This window comes from Mustela erminea, chromosome 15, assembly GCF_009829155.1.
Source record: "Mustela erminea isolate mMusErm1 chromosome 15, mMusErm1.Pri, whole genome shotgun sequence".
Classification (NCBI taxonomy): domain Eukaryota; kingdom Metazoa; phylum Chordata; class Mammalia; order Carnivora; family Mustelidae; genus Mustela; species Mustela erminea.
In genome coordinates this window covers 62,103,139-62,120,463 of record NC_045628.1, presented here as the reverse complement: position 1 = coordinate 62,120,463, position 17,325 = coordinate 62,103,139, and the positions used below count along the sequence as shown (strand labels likewise).

Genomic DNA, 17,325 nt, shown 5'->3' with positions numbered 1-17,325 from the left:
TCACTTTTCTTGGGTGTATATATTTAAGTGTGGAATTGCTGGGGCACAAGGCAAGTTTTTTTTTTAAGCTTTATAAGATTATATCAATGTATAATTCTACTAGGAATTTGTGTTTTAGTTGCTTCACATCCCCATTAACATATGGCTTTACTGTTCTTTAAAATTTTTGCGATTCTGGTGGGTAATGATGGGTGGTGGGAAACTGGCATTTCCCAGATGACTGATTATATTGAGTACCTTCATTTTTTAATGGCCACTTGGATATCCTCTTTAGTGAAGTGCCTATTCTTTATATATATATTCACATTACAAATATCAACATTCATCTTTTAAGGCTGGTACTTACTGTGCTGCATTTTAAGAAATTGTTGCTACCCATCTAGTGGCTATTCTGAATCACAGGGTGGGGGACCAAACAGAAAAAAACTTGGAACCCTGAGAACTGTGGGCTGCCATATATGAGAGAGAGAACTAAGCTTGTATCTAATAAAGCCACTATTTGTCCTTTCATGAACCTGACCTTACAGATTACCAAAACATAGAAATTTTGCAGAAATGTACCTTGAATAGTTAGAGGAACTTGGTTAACTGCAAAATCTTTACTTGCTGGTGTAAGGCTTTTAGCACCCCAGCTGAATGACTTCTAATACCCACCCAAATGTTCATGTTGGCACATATAAGCACACAACAAATTCCTACAAAATGAAGGAATACAAAAATACATGTCAGGTAAAAATACATCTCTTCTAAAAGTGCTTATTATCAAGGGAATATTAAGTATGTACAAATATCTGTAAACCACAAATGGTTTTTATAGGGAAAAAATCATAAGGACTGTGATATTTTGAGAAAGTGGCAGCAACATCTATGGTAAAAAGAAAATTTTCAAGTCAAGAAATGCCTTAGGGACCACCTTGTTCAATATCAGTACTAGCTCTTGGGAAAGTGGGATAAGTATCACAGAAGATGCTGGATAGAAAGGGACTATGACCCCCTGGAACTGTTAGTTCTGATTGACCTGGTGTATATTCAAAAAGCTATCCATTTGAGGATCAACAGACAAGATCATAGATCCGAGGAATAACTTTAATGAGAGAATCTATAAATCTAAAAAACAATTCATGAAAGGAGCATATCATGCCCAATTTAAATTCTTCCCTAAGTTCTATGTTCTTCCCTGATTATTTTTCAGTATGACTTATGCATTACTATACCATTGTCTAAAAAATAAAAGGGTAGACTAAACTGATTTTTGCATTAACAAAGGGTTGTTACAATTTGATAAAGTGTCACTGATTTAAGGAATTTCAGAAAAGAAATATTCCTTATCATACTTCAATGAACAGATCTTAGAAGCAGCTGACTGAAATAATTAGTATCAACTTAAGCAAAAATCCCATTTTTGAAATTAGAATGAAAAAGCGTGAAAAAATCCGACTTGCACTTTGGAGCATGATAAAAAAAATATATCTTTTTGGGACTTCCAAAATAAGGATAAGAGAGGGAGAAAGGAAGAGGAAACTTAAATGGCTGAAATTCCCCCAAACTGGGGAGGCATATGGCCATCCAGCACAGGAAGCTCAAAGATCAATTTTCACCAAGACACCTTATAATCAACCTCTGAAAAATCAAAAACAAAGAAACTTTAAACCAGCAAGAGGTAAAAGAACCATTACATACAAAGAAATCCCCACAAGGCTTTTGGCAGAAACCTTACAAGTGAGGAGAGAGTGGGGTGACATATTCAAAGTGTTCAAAGAAAAAAAAAATCCTCAGATACACAAATGATAAGGAGAAAGAACTAGAGCAAAGCACTACAAAAAATGACAGCAAGAAAGGAACTATAAAACAACCAGAAAGCAATGAACAAAATGGCTATAGCACATCCTTATTTATCAATAATTATTTTAAAAGGACAAAATTCTCCAATTAAGGGACAGTGGGGGGAAAGACCCATCTGTATGCTGTCTACATAGGATTCACTTAAGCAGTAAGGACACTCATAGGCTGAACGTAAAGGGATGGAAAAAGACATTGTAAGCAAATGGAAACCAAAAGAGAGCAGAGGTAATTAAATGAGACAAAATAAACATTATGTCAAAAATTATAACAAGAGACAAAGAATGTAATTATCTAGTGATAAAGAGGTCAATTATCAGGAAGATATACAATTCTATCTATGCACCCAATATGGGAGCACCTAAAAAAACTAATTGTTAACAGATCTGAAGGGAGAAATAAACAGCAATGCAATAATAGTAGAGGACTTCACTATGCTACTTCAACAATAGATAAACCAGACAGAAAATCAATAGGGAAATGGATTTGATAATCAAATCAAATTTGGTTTGGTTATCAAATCCATTTCCCTTAGACCAGACATAGTAGACGTATAGAGAACATTCTACCCAACAGCAGCAGAAGACATATTCTTCTCAAGTGCACACAAAACATTTTTTAGGATAGATCACATGATAGGTCACAAAAAATTACTTAGCAAACTTAAGAGTAAATGATACCAACTATCTTTTCTGACCATAATGGTATAAAACTAGAAAACAGTAGTAGGAGGGAAGATGGAAAATTCACAATTGTGGAGATTAACATATGTATGAAAAACCAATTTGTCAAAAAAGAAACCAAAAGGGAAGTAAAAAAAAAAAAAAAATATATATATATATATATATATATACAACTGAAAATGGAAATACAACATAGCAAAACTTCTCGGATGCAGCAAGAGCTGTACTAAAAGTTCAGAGCAATAAATGCCCACATCAAGAAATGAAAAAGATCTCAACCAATCTCCCTCTAACCTCAAGAACTGGAAAAACAACAAGCTAACACCAAAAGCAGAAGGAAAGAAAGATCAGGGCAGAAATAAATGAAACAGTGACTGAAAAGTTAATAGGAAAAATCAATGAAACCAAGAGTAGTTTTTGTAAGATAAATAAAATTGACAAACCTTTGGCTAGACTCACCACAGAAAGAACTCAAAACAAGTGAAAGAAGAGGTGTTAAAATTGATATATTACTAGAAATATCCAATCTACCATGATTGAATCATGAAGAAATTACTGGCAAAGAGACTGGAGATTTTTGATTAGTGATTCAAATAAAAGAGTCTGGAACCAGATGGCTTCACTAGTAAATTCTACAGAACATCTGAGGAAGACTTAAACTCTTTCAGAAAAGAGGAGAGGAGGGAACATTTCCAAACTCATTTTATGAGGCCAGTATTACCCTGATACTAAATCAGATAAGGGCACTAGAAGAAAAGAAAATCATAGACCAATATCCCTAATGAACATGGATAAAATATTCCACAAAACTGATTTCAACAATACTTGAAAGAGTCATAAACTACGATCAAAGAGGAAGAGATGGCTGATTTGGGGTTCAAAGGCTGTATGTATATGTTAGAATAAAAGTTTATTTACAAAAATAGGTAGCAGGCCAAATTTGGCCTATGGTTCTGCTTTGCTGAATCCTGTCAAAAAAGCACTTTATACAGACTTTTAAGCCAATTATCCAATTTTACCAGCCCCTCACCAAAGCCAGAAACACTGCATGCACTCTGGTTCATCTCCCTTGGTCATCTTCCTCCTGCCTCCTTCCTCAAGTCAAGACTGGGTCTGAAACATCAAGTCTTGGCCATTCAGTGGCTCAGAATGATAAAAACAGGAGACTATTATCCATTAGGCAGGTAGGGAGTACAGTTAGTGGACCCTTGATCTTGTAGGGAACAGAGGGGCTGTGTTGTCCCCTATTGACCTGACATGGCCCCAGTGCTCCTCTATGGAGATGGGAGTGGAAGGAATTCCAGTCCTGCTGAACTGGGCCACCCAGGATCCCTTGAAGAGGGAAATGGCTGGTCTCACAGTTGGAGTTTCTCTGAACTTAAAGTGTGGGGTACTTCTTTCTCTTTGTTTTTCTTCTTTGTATTTGGCCTGGACTCTAATCACCAATTCAGGGATAATTCTGTGTTATTCATAGATATTATTATGTGTTATTCATGGATAACTCTGTGCTCCTCACCACTTTCTAACATAAATCAGTAAGAAGAAATTATCAAAAGTGAAAGGCAGTGGTATTTCAAGTCTGACTTAGTTGCCCATATCTGACAAGGAACTACACCTAAAATAAGGCAACACGGAGTCATGTCTACAAACCATCTTCAAAACCTCCCAGTGGACTTGGCAATATATATTATTGCCAGACTACTGCTGGTCATGTTGGTCCTTTCCTGGCCATTCTCAACTTTGCAACTGCCACACCCCCCTCCAACCACCACCATCAGGATCACTGAATACATGTGTTTTCTAGTACAGATTAAAAAAAAAAATTACACTTATTTGATAGAATAGTCCTCAAAACCCAGGCTGTCTTAAAATCATGCTGAAAGCAACAAAAATGAAAGCAGAATTTATTGTATAATACAATAGGTCAGTTTATAACCTTGCAGCTCATAAGAATTACTTGGGAAGCTTTAAAAAAATATCCCACTCTAGAGCAACTGAAACAATCTATGGTGTGGGAATCAGTTGAAAAACTTCCAAGTTGATTTTATTATGAACCCAGATGAGGGCCTACTGTTTTAGGCCAATTTCCTGATCTACTCTTATGCCTAGCTTTATGTTTCCTATGCCTGGGACTCATACTTAATTTTATGGCTGCTGAAAGTATATATTTTCAGGATTCTGTGCTTTTCTATATACTAACAATGTAACTGTAGAAAGAGAAATTAAGGGATCAATTCCATTTGCAATCGCAATAAAAACCATAAAATACCTAGGAATAAACCTAACCAAAGAGGTAAAGGATCCATTCTCTAGAAACTATAGAACACTTATGAAAGAAATTGAGGAAGGCACAAAAAGATGGAAAAACAGTCCATGATCATAAACTGGAAGAAAAACATTGTTAAAATGTCTATCCTGCTCAGGGCAATTTACACTTTCAATGCCATCCCTATTAAAATACTATTGGCATTCTTCAAGGAGCTAGATCAAACAACCCTAAAATTTTTATGGAACCATAAAGGCCCTGAATCACCAAGGGAAGTATGAAAAAGAAAATTAGAGCTGGGGACATCATGTTGCCTGACTTCAAACTATACTACAAAGCTGTGATCACCAAGACAGCATGGAATCAGCACAAAAACAGACACACAGACTAATGGAACAGAAGAAAGACTCCAGAAATGGACCCTCAATTCTATGGTCAACTAATCTTTGACAAATCAGGAAAAAATATCCAATGGAAAAAAGACTGTCTCTTCCATAAATGGTGCTGGGAAAAATGAACAGCTACATATAGAAGAATGAAACTGGACCATTCCCTTACACCACACACAAAGATAAACTCAAAATGAATGAAAGATCTCAATGTGAGACAGGGATGCATCAAATTCCTAGAGGAGAACATAGGAAGTAACCTCTTTGACACTGGGCACAGAAACTTCTCCCAAAACACTTCTCCAAAGGCAAGGGAAACAAAAGCAAAAATGAACTTCTGGGATTTCATCAAGATAAAAAGCTTCTACACGACAAAGGAAATAGTCAACAAAACTAAGAGACAACCCAATGAATGGGAGAAGATATTTGCAAATAACACTACAGACAAAGGGCTGATATCCAAGATCTATAAAGAACTTCTTAAACTCAACACTCAAAAAACAAATAACCCAGTCAAAAAATGGGCAGAAGACATGAGTAGATATTTCTCTAAAGGAGACATACAAATGACTAACAGACACATGAAAAATGCTCCACATCACTTGGCAAAAGGGAAATACAAATCAAAACCACACTGAGATACCACCTTACACCAGTTAAAATGGCAAAGATTAACAAAACAGGAAATAATTAAAGTTGGCAAGGATGTAGAGAAAGGGAAACTCTCTCACACTCTTGGTGGGAATGCAGACTGGTACAGCCACTCTGGAAAACAGTATGAAGGTTCAAGATGTTAAAAATAAGGCTTCCCTACGACCCAGCAATTGCTCTACTACGTGTTTACCCCAAAGATACAGATGTAGTGAAAAGAAGGGGCACATGCCCCTCAAAGTTCATAGCAGCAATGTCCATAATAGCCAAACTGTGGAAGGAGCCAAGATGCCCTTCAGCAGATGAATGGATACGGAAGACGTGGAACATATATACAATGGACTATTACTCAGCCATCAGAAAGGATAAATACCCACCATTTGCATCAACATGGAATGAACTGGAGAAGATTATGCTAAGTAAAGTAAGTCAAACAGAGAAAGACAATTATTGTATGGATTCACTCATATGAGAAACGTAAGCAATAGTATGGAGGACCATAGGGGAAGGCAGGGAAATCTGAATGGGGAGAAATCAGAGAGGGAGATGAGCCACGGGATACTATGGACGCTGTTTCTCAGTGTTTCAGAGAGGAGGAGGGGGGAGGGGTAACAGGGTGATGGGTATCCTGGAGGGCACCTGTTATGATGAGCACTGTGTGTTATATATAACTAAAGAATCTTTGAATACTACATCAAAAACTAATGATGTACTATACAGTGGCTAACTGAACATAATAAAAAAAATTTTAAAAACCCTTTTCTTTCGCTGAACAGTTGATAGAGTAGGAGGACCCTAAGCTCACCTTGTCCACGTTCACAATTAGATAACACTCACATCAATGTAAGTAACTTAGAAAATGACCTGAAGACTGGCAGAAGGAACCCCACAAATAAATGTAAAGAAGAGGCCACACTGAGGAGGGTAGGAAGGGTAGGAGACACACTGGGGAGCTAACTGAACTATATGGTCTATGAGAGGGAGGGACCCATGGACTCAAACTGGAGAAACTGCTTATCACACCAGTGAGCCTATGCCGGGAGGATGAAGATCCGTAACATTTGGCTTTAAAAACAAGAAGGGCTGAATTTCATGAGTTCTTACAATCAGCAAGACTTAAAAACTGGAATTTTAAAAATCAGCAGGCTCAGCTATGGGAGAGCTGGTAGGGCAAGAGGAAATAGCACAAAAAACACCCTGTGGAGATATAGCATAGAAGAAGCAGTTTGAAAAACACCTGGGGTATACGAGAGTGAGGGTCATTTACTAATTTCAGAGCCTGTCCTGGAGGGTCAGAGATCACTGGGAGATTCTTCCAGAACAATGGAGCTGGAAGGTACCCTTTTCCTCCTCTGCCCACCCCCCCAACATAAACAAATGGCTACCTCAGGAACCAGTGTGGCACTAACACTTGCCATCTAACTTGCTAATACCACACTTTCTTCTTTACTCCCTATACCTCAATGGATCTGCCCGCTCTAGACAGCCCTGCTTCAGTCCCAGTGCTGTAGGTTTCCCTCCCGGAGACCAGTGCAAACCTTCCTAACACTGTGTATCCTACCATCGCACATGCTGAAGATTCGTCCTCTTCCATAGACTCCTAGTTGCAGTCTATCCACAGCAGTGCTCCAGGCTTAGCTACTTAACAAGCCTGAAAACTGTCCTGATAGAGGCTAGCACCAATCCCAAGTGACTCCTACCCCAAGGAGAGGGAAAGATTATCACACACATCAGCCAGACTGTGGCTCCAGCAGTGGGTGGAAGGGCAGATAGCTGGTCTGACTATAGGCCCCACTCACCAACAAAAGCTTCTTAAGGGACAACACAAGGAAAGTACCCTGCAGTTTGGTGCTGCTTCATTTCTGGCAAATGCCTGGTCTGACTCGTCAAAGGTGGCCCCAAGCTGGCCCACTAACACAGGAACCAACCCCTGCCCCCAACAGGCAAAGAGAGCCATTACAGATGACTGAAGATTAAAATGCCTCAGCCACAAGAGGAGGGCACAGGCAACACACAGAGGGGAGAGCACTGAAGCACCAGGTTCTAGGGAACAAAGGACATTGCACCGCAGGGCAACACAGGACCATCGCAGGCCACTACTTTCAGGAGTGGGAGTTGTAGCTCACTTTACTAACACACAGAAACAGACACAGAGTCAGACAAAATGAGGAGACACAGAAATATGTCCCAAATGAAAGAAAACAAAATCATAGCAAGAGACCTAAATAAAATAAAGCTAAGTAATATGCCTGACAGAGAATTTAAGGTAATGATCATAAAGATACTCACTGGATTTGAGAAAAGTGGAGGACATCAGTGAGACCCTTAACAAAGACATAAAAAAACACATTAGATGGGATAAATAGACTAAAGCAAGTAGGAGAATGAATCAGTGAACCAGAGGACAGAGTATCTGAAAGTCACCAAGCTGAGCAGATGACAGAAAAAAAAAGAAGTTGAAGGAATTCATGACCACTAAATCAGTCCTACAAAAAATGTTAAAGGGAAAAAAAAATGTTAAAGGGAACTTTTTGAGTGAAAGCAAAGACCGTAAATAAGAGTAAGAAAAGCAGGAAGACCACAATCAGTAAAAATAAGTAAATTGTAAAAAGTGAGTCAAGGGACTCACAAAATAAAAAGATGTAAAGTATGATACCATATACCTAAAAGGGAGTGGGGTGGAGGAGAGAGGTAAAGAATGGGTTGAAATTTAAACCACCATCAACTTCTGCTATATGCAGATGATGTTATATACAAACATAATGGTAACCACAAATCAAAAACCAGTAATAGCTATGCAAAAAATAAAGAGAAAGTAATCCAAATATGTCAATAAAAAGCCAACTAATCATGAAAGAGGAGAGAAAGGTAAGAAAGGAACAAAGAACTACAAAATCAATCATAAAGCAAGTAACAAAATGGTAATAAATACAAAGCTATCAGTAATTACTTTGAATGTAAATGGACTAAACATGCTAATCAAAAGACACAGGGTGACAGAATGGATTAAAAACAAAACAAAACAAGACTCCTCTGTATGTTGCCTGCAAGAGACCCATTTCAGACCTAAAAAGACACCTGCAGATTGAAAGTGAGGGGGTGGATAGGCATTTATCTTGCAAATGGATGTGAAAAGAAAGCCAGGGTATCAATACTTATATTGAACAGAATAGACTGCCAAACAAAGACTAACAAGAAACAAAGAAGGATATTATCATAAAGGGAACAATCCAACAAGAAAATATGACAACTGTAAATATTTATGCACACAACATGGGAGCACCCAAAAACAAAGCAGTTAATAACAAACACAAAGGAAGTAATCCATGATAATACGATAATAGTAGTGGACTTTAACACCCCCTTATATCAATGGACAGATCATCTAAACAGAAAATCAACAAGGAAACAATGGCATTGAATGACATGCTGGACCAGAGGGACATCACAGATATACTCAGAACATTCCATCCCCAAACAGCAGAATACACATTCTTTCAAGTGCATTTGAAACGTTCTCCGAAACTAGATCATATATCAGGCTACAAAATAAGTCTCAACAAATTAAAAAAGATTGAAGTCACACCATATATTTTCTCTGACCACAATGCTATGAAACTAGAAATCAACCACAAGAAAAAATCTGAAAGTAACACAAATACATAGAATTTAAATAACATGCTGTTAAACATGAATGGGTCAACCAAGTACTCTAAGAAGATATAAAAAAAATACATGGAAACAAATGAAAATGAAAACACAATGGTCCAAAATCTTTGGGATGCAGCAAAAACTATTTTAAAGAGGGAAGGTTATAGCAATACATGCCTACCTCAAGAAGTAAGAAAAATCTTAAATAAATAATCTAACTTTACACCTAAGGAGCTAGAAAAAGAACAAAGAAAGCTCAAAACCAGTAGAAAGAAGGAAATAAAAAAATTAGATACCGGTTGAGACCTGATTTGTGACCCAGGATGTGATCTATTCTGGAGAATGTTCCATATGCACTTGAGATGAATGTGCATCTGTTGCTTTAGGATGAAATGCTCTGAATATACCTGTGAAGTCCATCTGGTCCAGTGTGTCATTTAAAGCCCTAGTTTCCTTGTTTGATCTTCTGCTTAGATGATCTGTCCATTTCAGTGAGGGGGGTGTTAAAGTCCCCTAGTATTATTGTATTATTAACAAGGTGTTTCTTTAAATTTCTTATTAATTTTTATTAATTATATTAATATTAATTATAATAGCAAAATTATAATAAAATATATTATTATAAATATTTATTATATTATGCCCGATTATTTATTAATAATAAATATTTACAGTTGTTAGATCTTCTTGTTGGATAGCCCCTTTAATTATGATATACTGTTCCTCTTCATCTTTTATTACAGTCTTTGGCTTAATCTAATTTGTGTGATATAAGGATTGCTTCCCCAGCTTTCTTTTGATGTCCATTAGCATTATAAATGGTTTTAAACCCCTTCCAGTCTGGAGGTGTTTTGGGGTCTAAAATGAGTCTTTTATAGGCATCATATTGGTAGGTGTTGTTTTATCATCCAATCTGATACCCTATGTCTTTTGATTGGCCCATTTAATCCATTTACATTCAGAGTAATTATTGAAAGATATGAATTTAGGAACATGACCGGGCTGTCCACCTCACCACTGTTGTTCAACATAGTACTGGAAGTATTTGTCTCAGCAATCAGAAAACAAAAAGAAATAAAAGGCATCCCAATCAGCAAAGAAGTAGTCAAATTCTTAGCTCTGACTCTTTGGAGATGACATGACACTCTGTGGAAAACCCAAAAGGCTCCACCCCAAAACTGCTAGAACTCATATAGGAATTCAGTGGCAGGGTATAAAATCAATGCACAGAAATCAGTTGCATTTCTACATGCTAACAATGAGAAAAGAAAGAGAAATTAAGGAATCGATTCCATTTACAAATTCACCAAAAATCACAAAATACCTAGGAATAAACCTAACCAAAGAGGTAAAGGGCCTATACTCTGAAAACTATAGAATGCATATGAAAGAAATTGAGGAAGATACAAAGAAATGGAAAAACATTTCATGCTTATGGATTTGAAGAACAAATATTATTAAAATGTCTAGGCTACCCAGAGCAATCTATACATTCAGTGCAATCCCTATCAGAATATCATTGACATTTTTCATAGAGCTGGAACAAATAATCCTAAAATTTGTAAGGAACCAGAAAAGACCAGTGATCTAGCCAGAGGAATGTTGAAAAAGAAAACCAAAGCTGGTGACATCACAATTCTGGACTTCAAGCTCTATTGCAAAGGTGTAATCCTCAAGACAGTATGGTATTGGCACAAAAAAAACAGACACATAGATCAATGGAACAGAAAAGAAAACTCAGAAATGGACCCTCAACTCTATGGTCAACTAATCTTTGACAAAGCAGGAAAGAATATGCAATGGAAAAAAGACAGCCTCTTTAACAAATGGTGCTGGGAAAATTGGACAGCCACATATCCAGGAAAATGAAGAATGAAACTGTTGTAATTAGACTGGTGCCGTCTAGTGAGAGGGGATGCCACTGATGGTGGCATCTAAAACGACTGCCAAAACCCAGGATTGAACCAGGGACCTTTAGATCTTCAGTCTAACACTTTGCCAACTGAGCTGCTTGTGGAAAGAACCTAGATGTCCATCAACAGATGAATGGATAAATAAGATGTGATATATACATATATATGCAATGGAATACTATGCGGCCATCAAAATACCAAAATCTTGCCACTTGCAATGACGTGGATGGAACTAGAGGGTATTATGCTAAGAGAAATAAGTCAATCAGAGAAAGACAATTATCATATTATCTCTCTGCTATGAGGAATTTGAGAGGCAGGGTGGGGGCTTGTGGGTGGAAGGGAGGGAAAAATGAAATAAGATGGGACCAGGGAGGGGTGCAAACCATAAAAGACTCTTAATCTCAGGAAACAAACTGAGGACTGCTGGAGGGTGGAGGGAGGGAAAGGGTGGCTGGGTGATGGACATTGTGGGGGGTATGTACTATGGTGAGTGCTGTGAATTATGTAAGACTGATGATTCACAGACTTGTACCCCTGAAGCAAATAATACAATATATGTTAATAAAAAAAAAAGAATGAAACTGGACCATTTGCTTACACCGTACACAAAAATAATCTCAAACTGGATGAAAGAACCAAATGTGAGCAGAAATCCATCAAAATCCTAAAGGAGAACACAAGCAGCAACCTCTTCAACCTAGGCTGCAGCAATTTCTTTCTAGATATATCTCCAAAGGCAAGGGAAACAAAGGCAAAAATGAACTATTGTGATTTCATCAAGATAAAAAGCTTTTGCACGGCAAAGGGGACCATTGATAAAATCGAAAGACTCCCTACAGAATAGGGAAGATATTTGCAAATGTCTCATCAGATAAAGGGCCCATATCCAAAATCTACAAAGAACTTATCAAACTAAACACCCAAAAAACAAACAATCCAGTCACGAAATTGGCAGAAGATATGAACAGACATGTCTCCAAAGAAGACATACAAATGGCCAACAGACACATGAAAAAAATGCTCCACATCACTTGGCAACAGGGAAATACAAATCAAAACCACAATGAGATACCATGTCACACCAGTCAGAATGGCTTAAATTAACAAGTCAGGAAACAACAGATGTTGGCAAGGATGTGGAGAAAGGGGAGCCCTCCTACACTGCTGGTGAGAATGCAAGCAAGTACAGCCACTCTGGAAAACAGTATGGGGGTTCCTCAAAAAGTTGAAAGTAGAGCTACCTTATGACCCAACATTTGCACTACTAGGTATTCACCCAAAAGATACAAACATAGGGATGTGAAGAGGCACCTACCCCCAATGTTCATAGCAGCAATGTCCACAATGGCCAAACTATGGAAAGAGCTAAGATGTCCATCGTCAGATGAATGGATAAAGAAGATATATGTACACACACACATACACACACACACACACTCACACTGGAATATTACTCATCCATCAAAAAAATGAAACCCTACCATTTGCAATAACATGGATTGAACTAGAGGATATTACATTAAGTGAAATGAGTCAATCAGAGAAAGATAATTATCATATGATTTCACTCATATGTGGATATTAAGAAACAAAACAGGATAGAGATGCCTGGGTGGCTCAGCTGGTTAAATGATTGCCTTTGGCTCGGGTCATGGTCCCAGGATCCTGGGATTGAGTCCCGCATTGGGCTCCTTGCTCAGTGGGGAGCCTGCTTCTCCCTCTGCTTCTGAAGCTCCCCCTACATGTGTTTTCTCTCTCTCTCTCTCTGATAAAGAAAGAAAGAAAGAAAGAAAGAAAGAAAGAAAGAAAGAAAGAAAGAAAGATATTTCGAAAAAAGAAACAACAGGATCATAAGGGAAAGGAGGGAAAAATAAAGTAAGATGAGATCAGAGAAGGAGACACCATATTCTTATGGTGTCTTATGTCTCTTAACTATAGGAAACACTGAGGGCTGCTGGAGGGAAGGTGAGCAAGGGAATGGGGCAACTGGGTGACAGACATTAAGGGAGGCATGTGATAAAATGAGCACTGGGTGTTAGATGCAACAGATGAATAACTGAACTCTACCGCTGAAACCAATGGTATACCAAATATTAACTAATTGAATTTAAATATGATTTTAAAAAATAAAAAAAAATTAGAGTAGAAATAAATGAAATAGAAATTTAAAAAAATAGATCAATGACACCAGGAGCTGGTTATTTGCAAAGATCAACAAAATTGATAAACCTTTAGCCAGACTTATCAGAAAGAGAGAGAGCATGCTCAAGCAAAATCAGAAATGAAAGCCAAGAAATAATAACCAATACCACAGATATACAAAGGATTATAATAACTATATGCCAACATATTGGACAACCTAGAACAAAATGGATAAACCCCTAAAAACATATAACCTCCTAAAACTGAATCAGGAAGAAAGATGAAATTTGAATTGATTGATACCAGCAAGGAGATTGAATCCATAATAAAAAAAACTCCCAACCAACAAGAGTCCAGAAGCAGATGGATTCATAGGTGAATTCTACCAAACATTTAAAGAAGAGGTCAAACTATTCCAAAAAATAGAAGAGGAAGGAAAACTACCAAGTTCATTTTATGAGGCCAGCATTACCCTGATATCAAACCCAGATAAAGACACTATAAAAAAGAACTATAGGTAAATACCTCTGATGAGCATAGATGCAAATATCATCAACAAAATATTAGCAAACTGAACCCAACAATACATTTAAGGGAATCATTCACAATGATCAAGAAGGATTTATTCCCAGGTTGCTTGGGTGGTTCAATATTTGCAAATCAATCAATGTGATATACCACATCAATAAAGAAAAATGTAAAGAACATATGATTGTTTCAAAAGACACAGAAAAAGCATTTGACAAAGTACAACATCCATTCATGATAAAAACTCTCAACAAAATAGATTTAGAGGGAACATACCTCAACATAATAAAGGCCATCTTGGAAAAACCCACAACTAACATTTTATTCAATGGTGCAGTTAGACAAGAAACAGGAATCAAAGGCATCCAAATGGTAAGGAAGAAGTAAAACTCACTATTTTCAGATGAAATGATACTATATATAGAAAACCCAAAGGGCTTCACCAAAAAATTGCTAACACTGATGAATGAAGTCAGTAAGTTCAGGTCACAGGATACAAAATCAATGTATAGAAATCTGTTGCCTCTTATACACTAATAATGAAGCAGCAGAAAGAGAAATCAAGAAAACAATCCCATTTACATTGCATCAAAAAAATACCTAGGAATAAACTTAACCGAGGAGGTGAAACACTTGTACTCAGAAAACTATAGAACACTGATGAAACTGAAGATGACATAAATGGAAAAATATACCATGCTCATGGATTGAAAGAATAAATATTGTTAAAATGTCCATACTACCCAAAGCAATCTATAGATATAATGCAATCTCTATCAAAATACCAACAGCATTTTTCACACACCTAGAATAAACAACCTTAAGTTTGTATGGAACCACAAAAGATACTGAAGAGCCAAAGCAGTCTTGAAAAAGAAAAACAAAGCTGGAAGTGTCACAATTCTCAATTTTGAGATACTACAAAGCTGTCATAATCAAAACAGTATGGTACTAGCTCAAAAAGAGATACATAGAAAACAAAACAGAATAAAAAGCCTAGACCCAAACCCATGATTATATGGTCAATTAATCTTTGACAAAGGTGGCAAAAATATGCAATGGGAAAAAGTCTCTTCAACAAATGGTATTGGGAAAACTTGACAGCTGCATGCAAAAGACTGAAACTAGACCACTTAGTTACACTATGCACTAAAAAGAAACTCAAAATGGATTTAGGACCGAAATATGACACCTGAATCCTTAAAAATCCTAGAAGAGAACACACAGGCAGTAACTTCTTTGACATCGGCCAAAATAGCTACTTTCTAGATGTGTCTCCTAAGGCAAGAGAAACAAAAGCAAAAATAAACGATTGGGATGACATTAAAAAAAAGCCTCCACACAGTGAAGGAAATTATCAACAAAACTAAAAGACAATCTACTCAATGGAAGAAGATATATGCAAATGATATATCTGATAAAGGGTTAGTATTCAAAATATATAAAGAACTTATACATCTCAACACCAAAAAACCCAGATAATCCAATTTAAAAATGAGCAGAAGAAATGAACAGACATTTCTCCAAAGGAGACATCCAGATGGCCAAAACATGAAAAGATGCTCAAGATCACTGATCATCAGGGAAATGCAAATCAGAACCACGAGATATCAGCTTACACCTGTCAGAATGGTTAACATCAATAACACAAGAGACAGCGAGTGTTGGTGCCACTTGCACTGTTGGTAGGAATGCAAACTGGTGCACCACAGTGGAAAATCATATGGAGTTTCCTCAAAAAGTTAAAAATAGTACAATTGTATGATCCAGTAATCACACTTCTGGGTATATACCTAGAGAATATGAAAATACTAATTCAAAAGGTATATCCACCCTATGTTTCTTACAGTATTATTTACAATAGCCATATTATGGGAGCAGTCCAAGTGTCCATCAAGAGATAAGTGGACACAGAAGAGGTGGCATCTGCATATAATGGAAGACTATTCAGACATAGCAAAGAATGAAATATTACCATTTCTAACAACAGTGATGGATCTAGAGGTTATAAAGCTAGCAGAAATAACTCAATCAGAGTAAACAAACACCTTATGATTTCACTCATAGGTGGAGTTTGAGAAACATAGTGAAGGAAACTTACAAAGGAAAACAGACAACCTCCAACAGACTCTTAACTATAGAGAACAAACTGATGGGTACCAGAGGGGAGGTGGGTGAAACAGGTGAAGGAGGTTAAGAGTACACTTACTGTTGTGAGCACGGAGGACAGTACAGAATTGTTGAATCACTATATTGTAAACGTGAAACTAAGATAACACTGTACGTTAACTACACTGGAATTTTAAAAAACCCCAAAACTGGCCTTTGTACTTTCTGTGAAATAAATGCTTACAACCTTCCAGCTCCCTCAAATCTAGGATTCTAAAAAACCATGGAAACCAAGACCCAGAATATTGGGCCTTGTAGAATTTGCACCAAGAAAGCTAGTGGGAGAGGCAGAGCTAACACAGAGGAATATTCTTTTCTCTTTGTTTTATTCCTCTCCCATATTAATAATCAGAACAGCATTCACTTTTTCCTCATTTTATACAACTATTTTGGCTAAATATACTGTGTCCTCTCAATTAACCTTTTGTCTGGAAAATGATATGAATAATGGAAACCCTAAAGAATAACTTTCCACTGCCATCTTCCCCTCTCAATAATTTTTTACTTTGTTAATCTAAAAATCTATGATAATAACAAAATGTGCTTTTTAGCTTTGAATCCTCATCAGTTCCTATCATTGCTGTGACTTATGTAAGTTTCTTCTTGAAGTATTATCTGTTAACTCACTTAAAACAGAACTACTGAGTGCCTCCGTAATGCTTATGCCAGAAACACAAGGCTGCCGACATCAGAAGAGATCAGCTAACCGCCTCACAAAACAAAGACCAAGGCTGAACAAAAGCTCCATCGAGCCCTTGCCAGAACACACAGACGTCATTGTCATTGTACATTCTAAAGCGCAAAGATGGACCTAATCTTTTCCATAAATCTACCTCACTGGGGAAAAAGTTGATTGTTGAGATTACTCTTGGAATAACAATGCCTCCACTCAGCACACAAAATTTAGGACAGTACCTAAAAGTTTCATGGGTTAGTAATATGTCAAGTACTCACTATTATTTGAAAAGCAGCAGTACTCATTATGTCCTTAGGTACTCTCCTGGCTAGAATGGTGCGTGGGCTTCCCTGGGTGATGAAAAGTAAAAATATTAACTTAAAAAAAATCCTGTCTTTGGAGAGCTTACTGTTCA

General features: G+C 37.1%; 1 protein-coding gene across 2 annotated transcripts in view; it reads right to left on the bottom strand.

Annotated features, from left to right (window-relative positions):
* FAM124A (family with sequence similarity 124 member A) overlaps window positions 1-17,325 on the bottom strand; it is a 104,356-nt gene that overhangs the window by 19,336 nt on the left and 67,695 nt on the right. The window contains exon 4 of one of the 2 annotated variants that reach the window (XM_032314993.1): window positions 17,162-17,260. The exons of the other annotated variant lie outside the window; for it this stretch is intronic. Coding sequence (XP_032170884.1) covers window positions 17,177-17,260 — 84 coding nt within the window. The 3' untranslated portion in view covers window positions 17,162-17,176. Of the gene's footprint in view, window positions 1-17,161; window positions 17,261-17,325 lie in introns of those variants that run through there. 2 annotated transcript variants of the gene reach the window in all.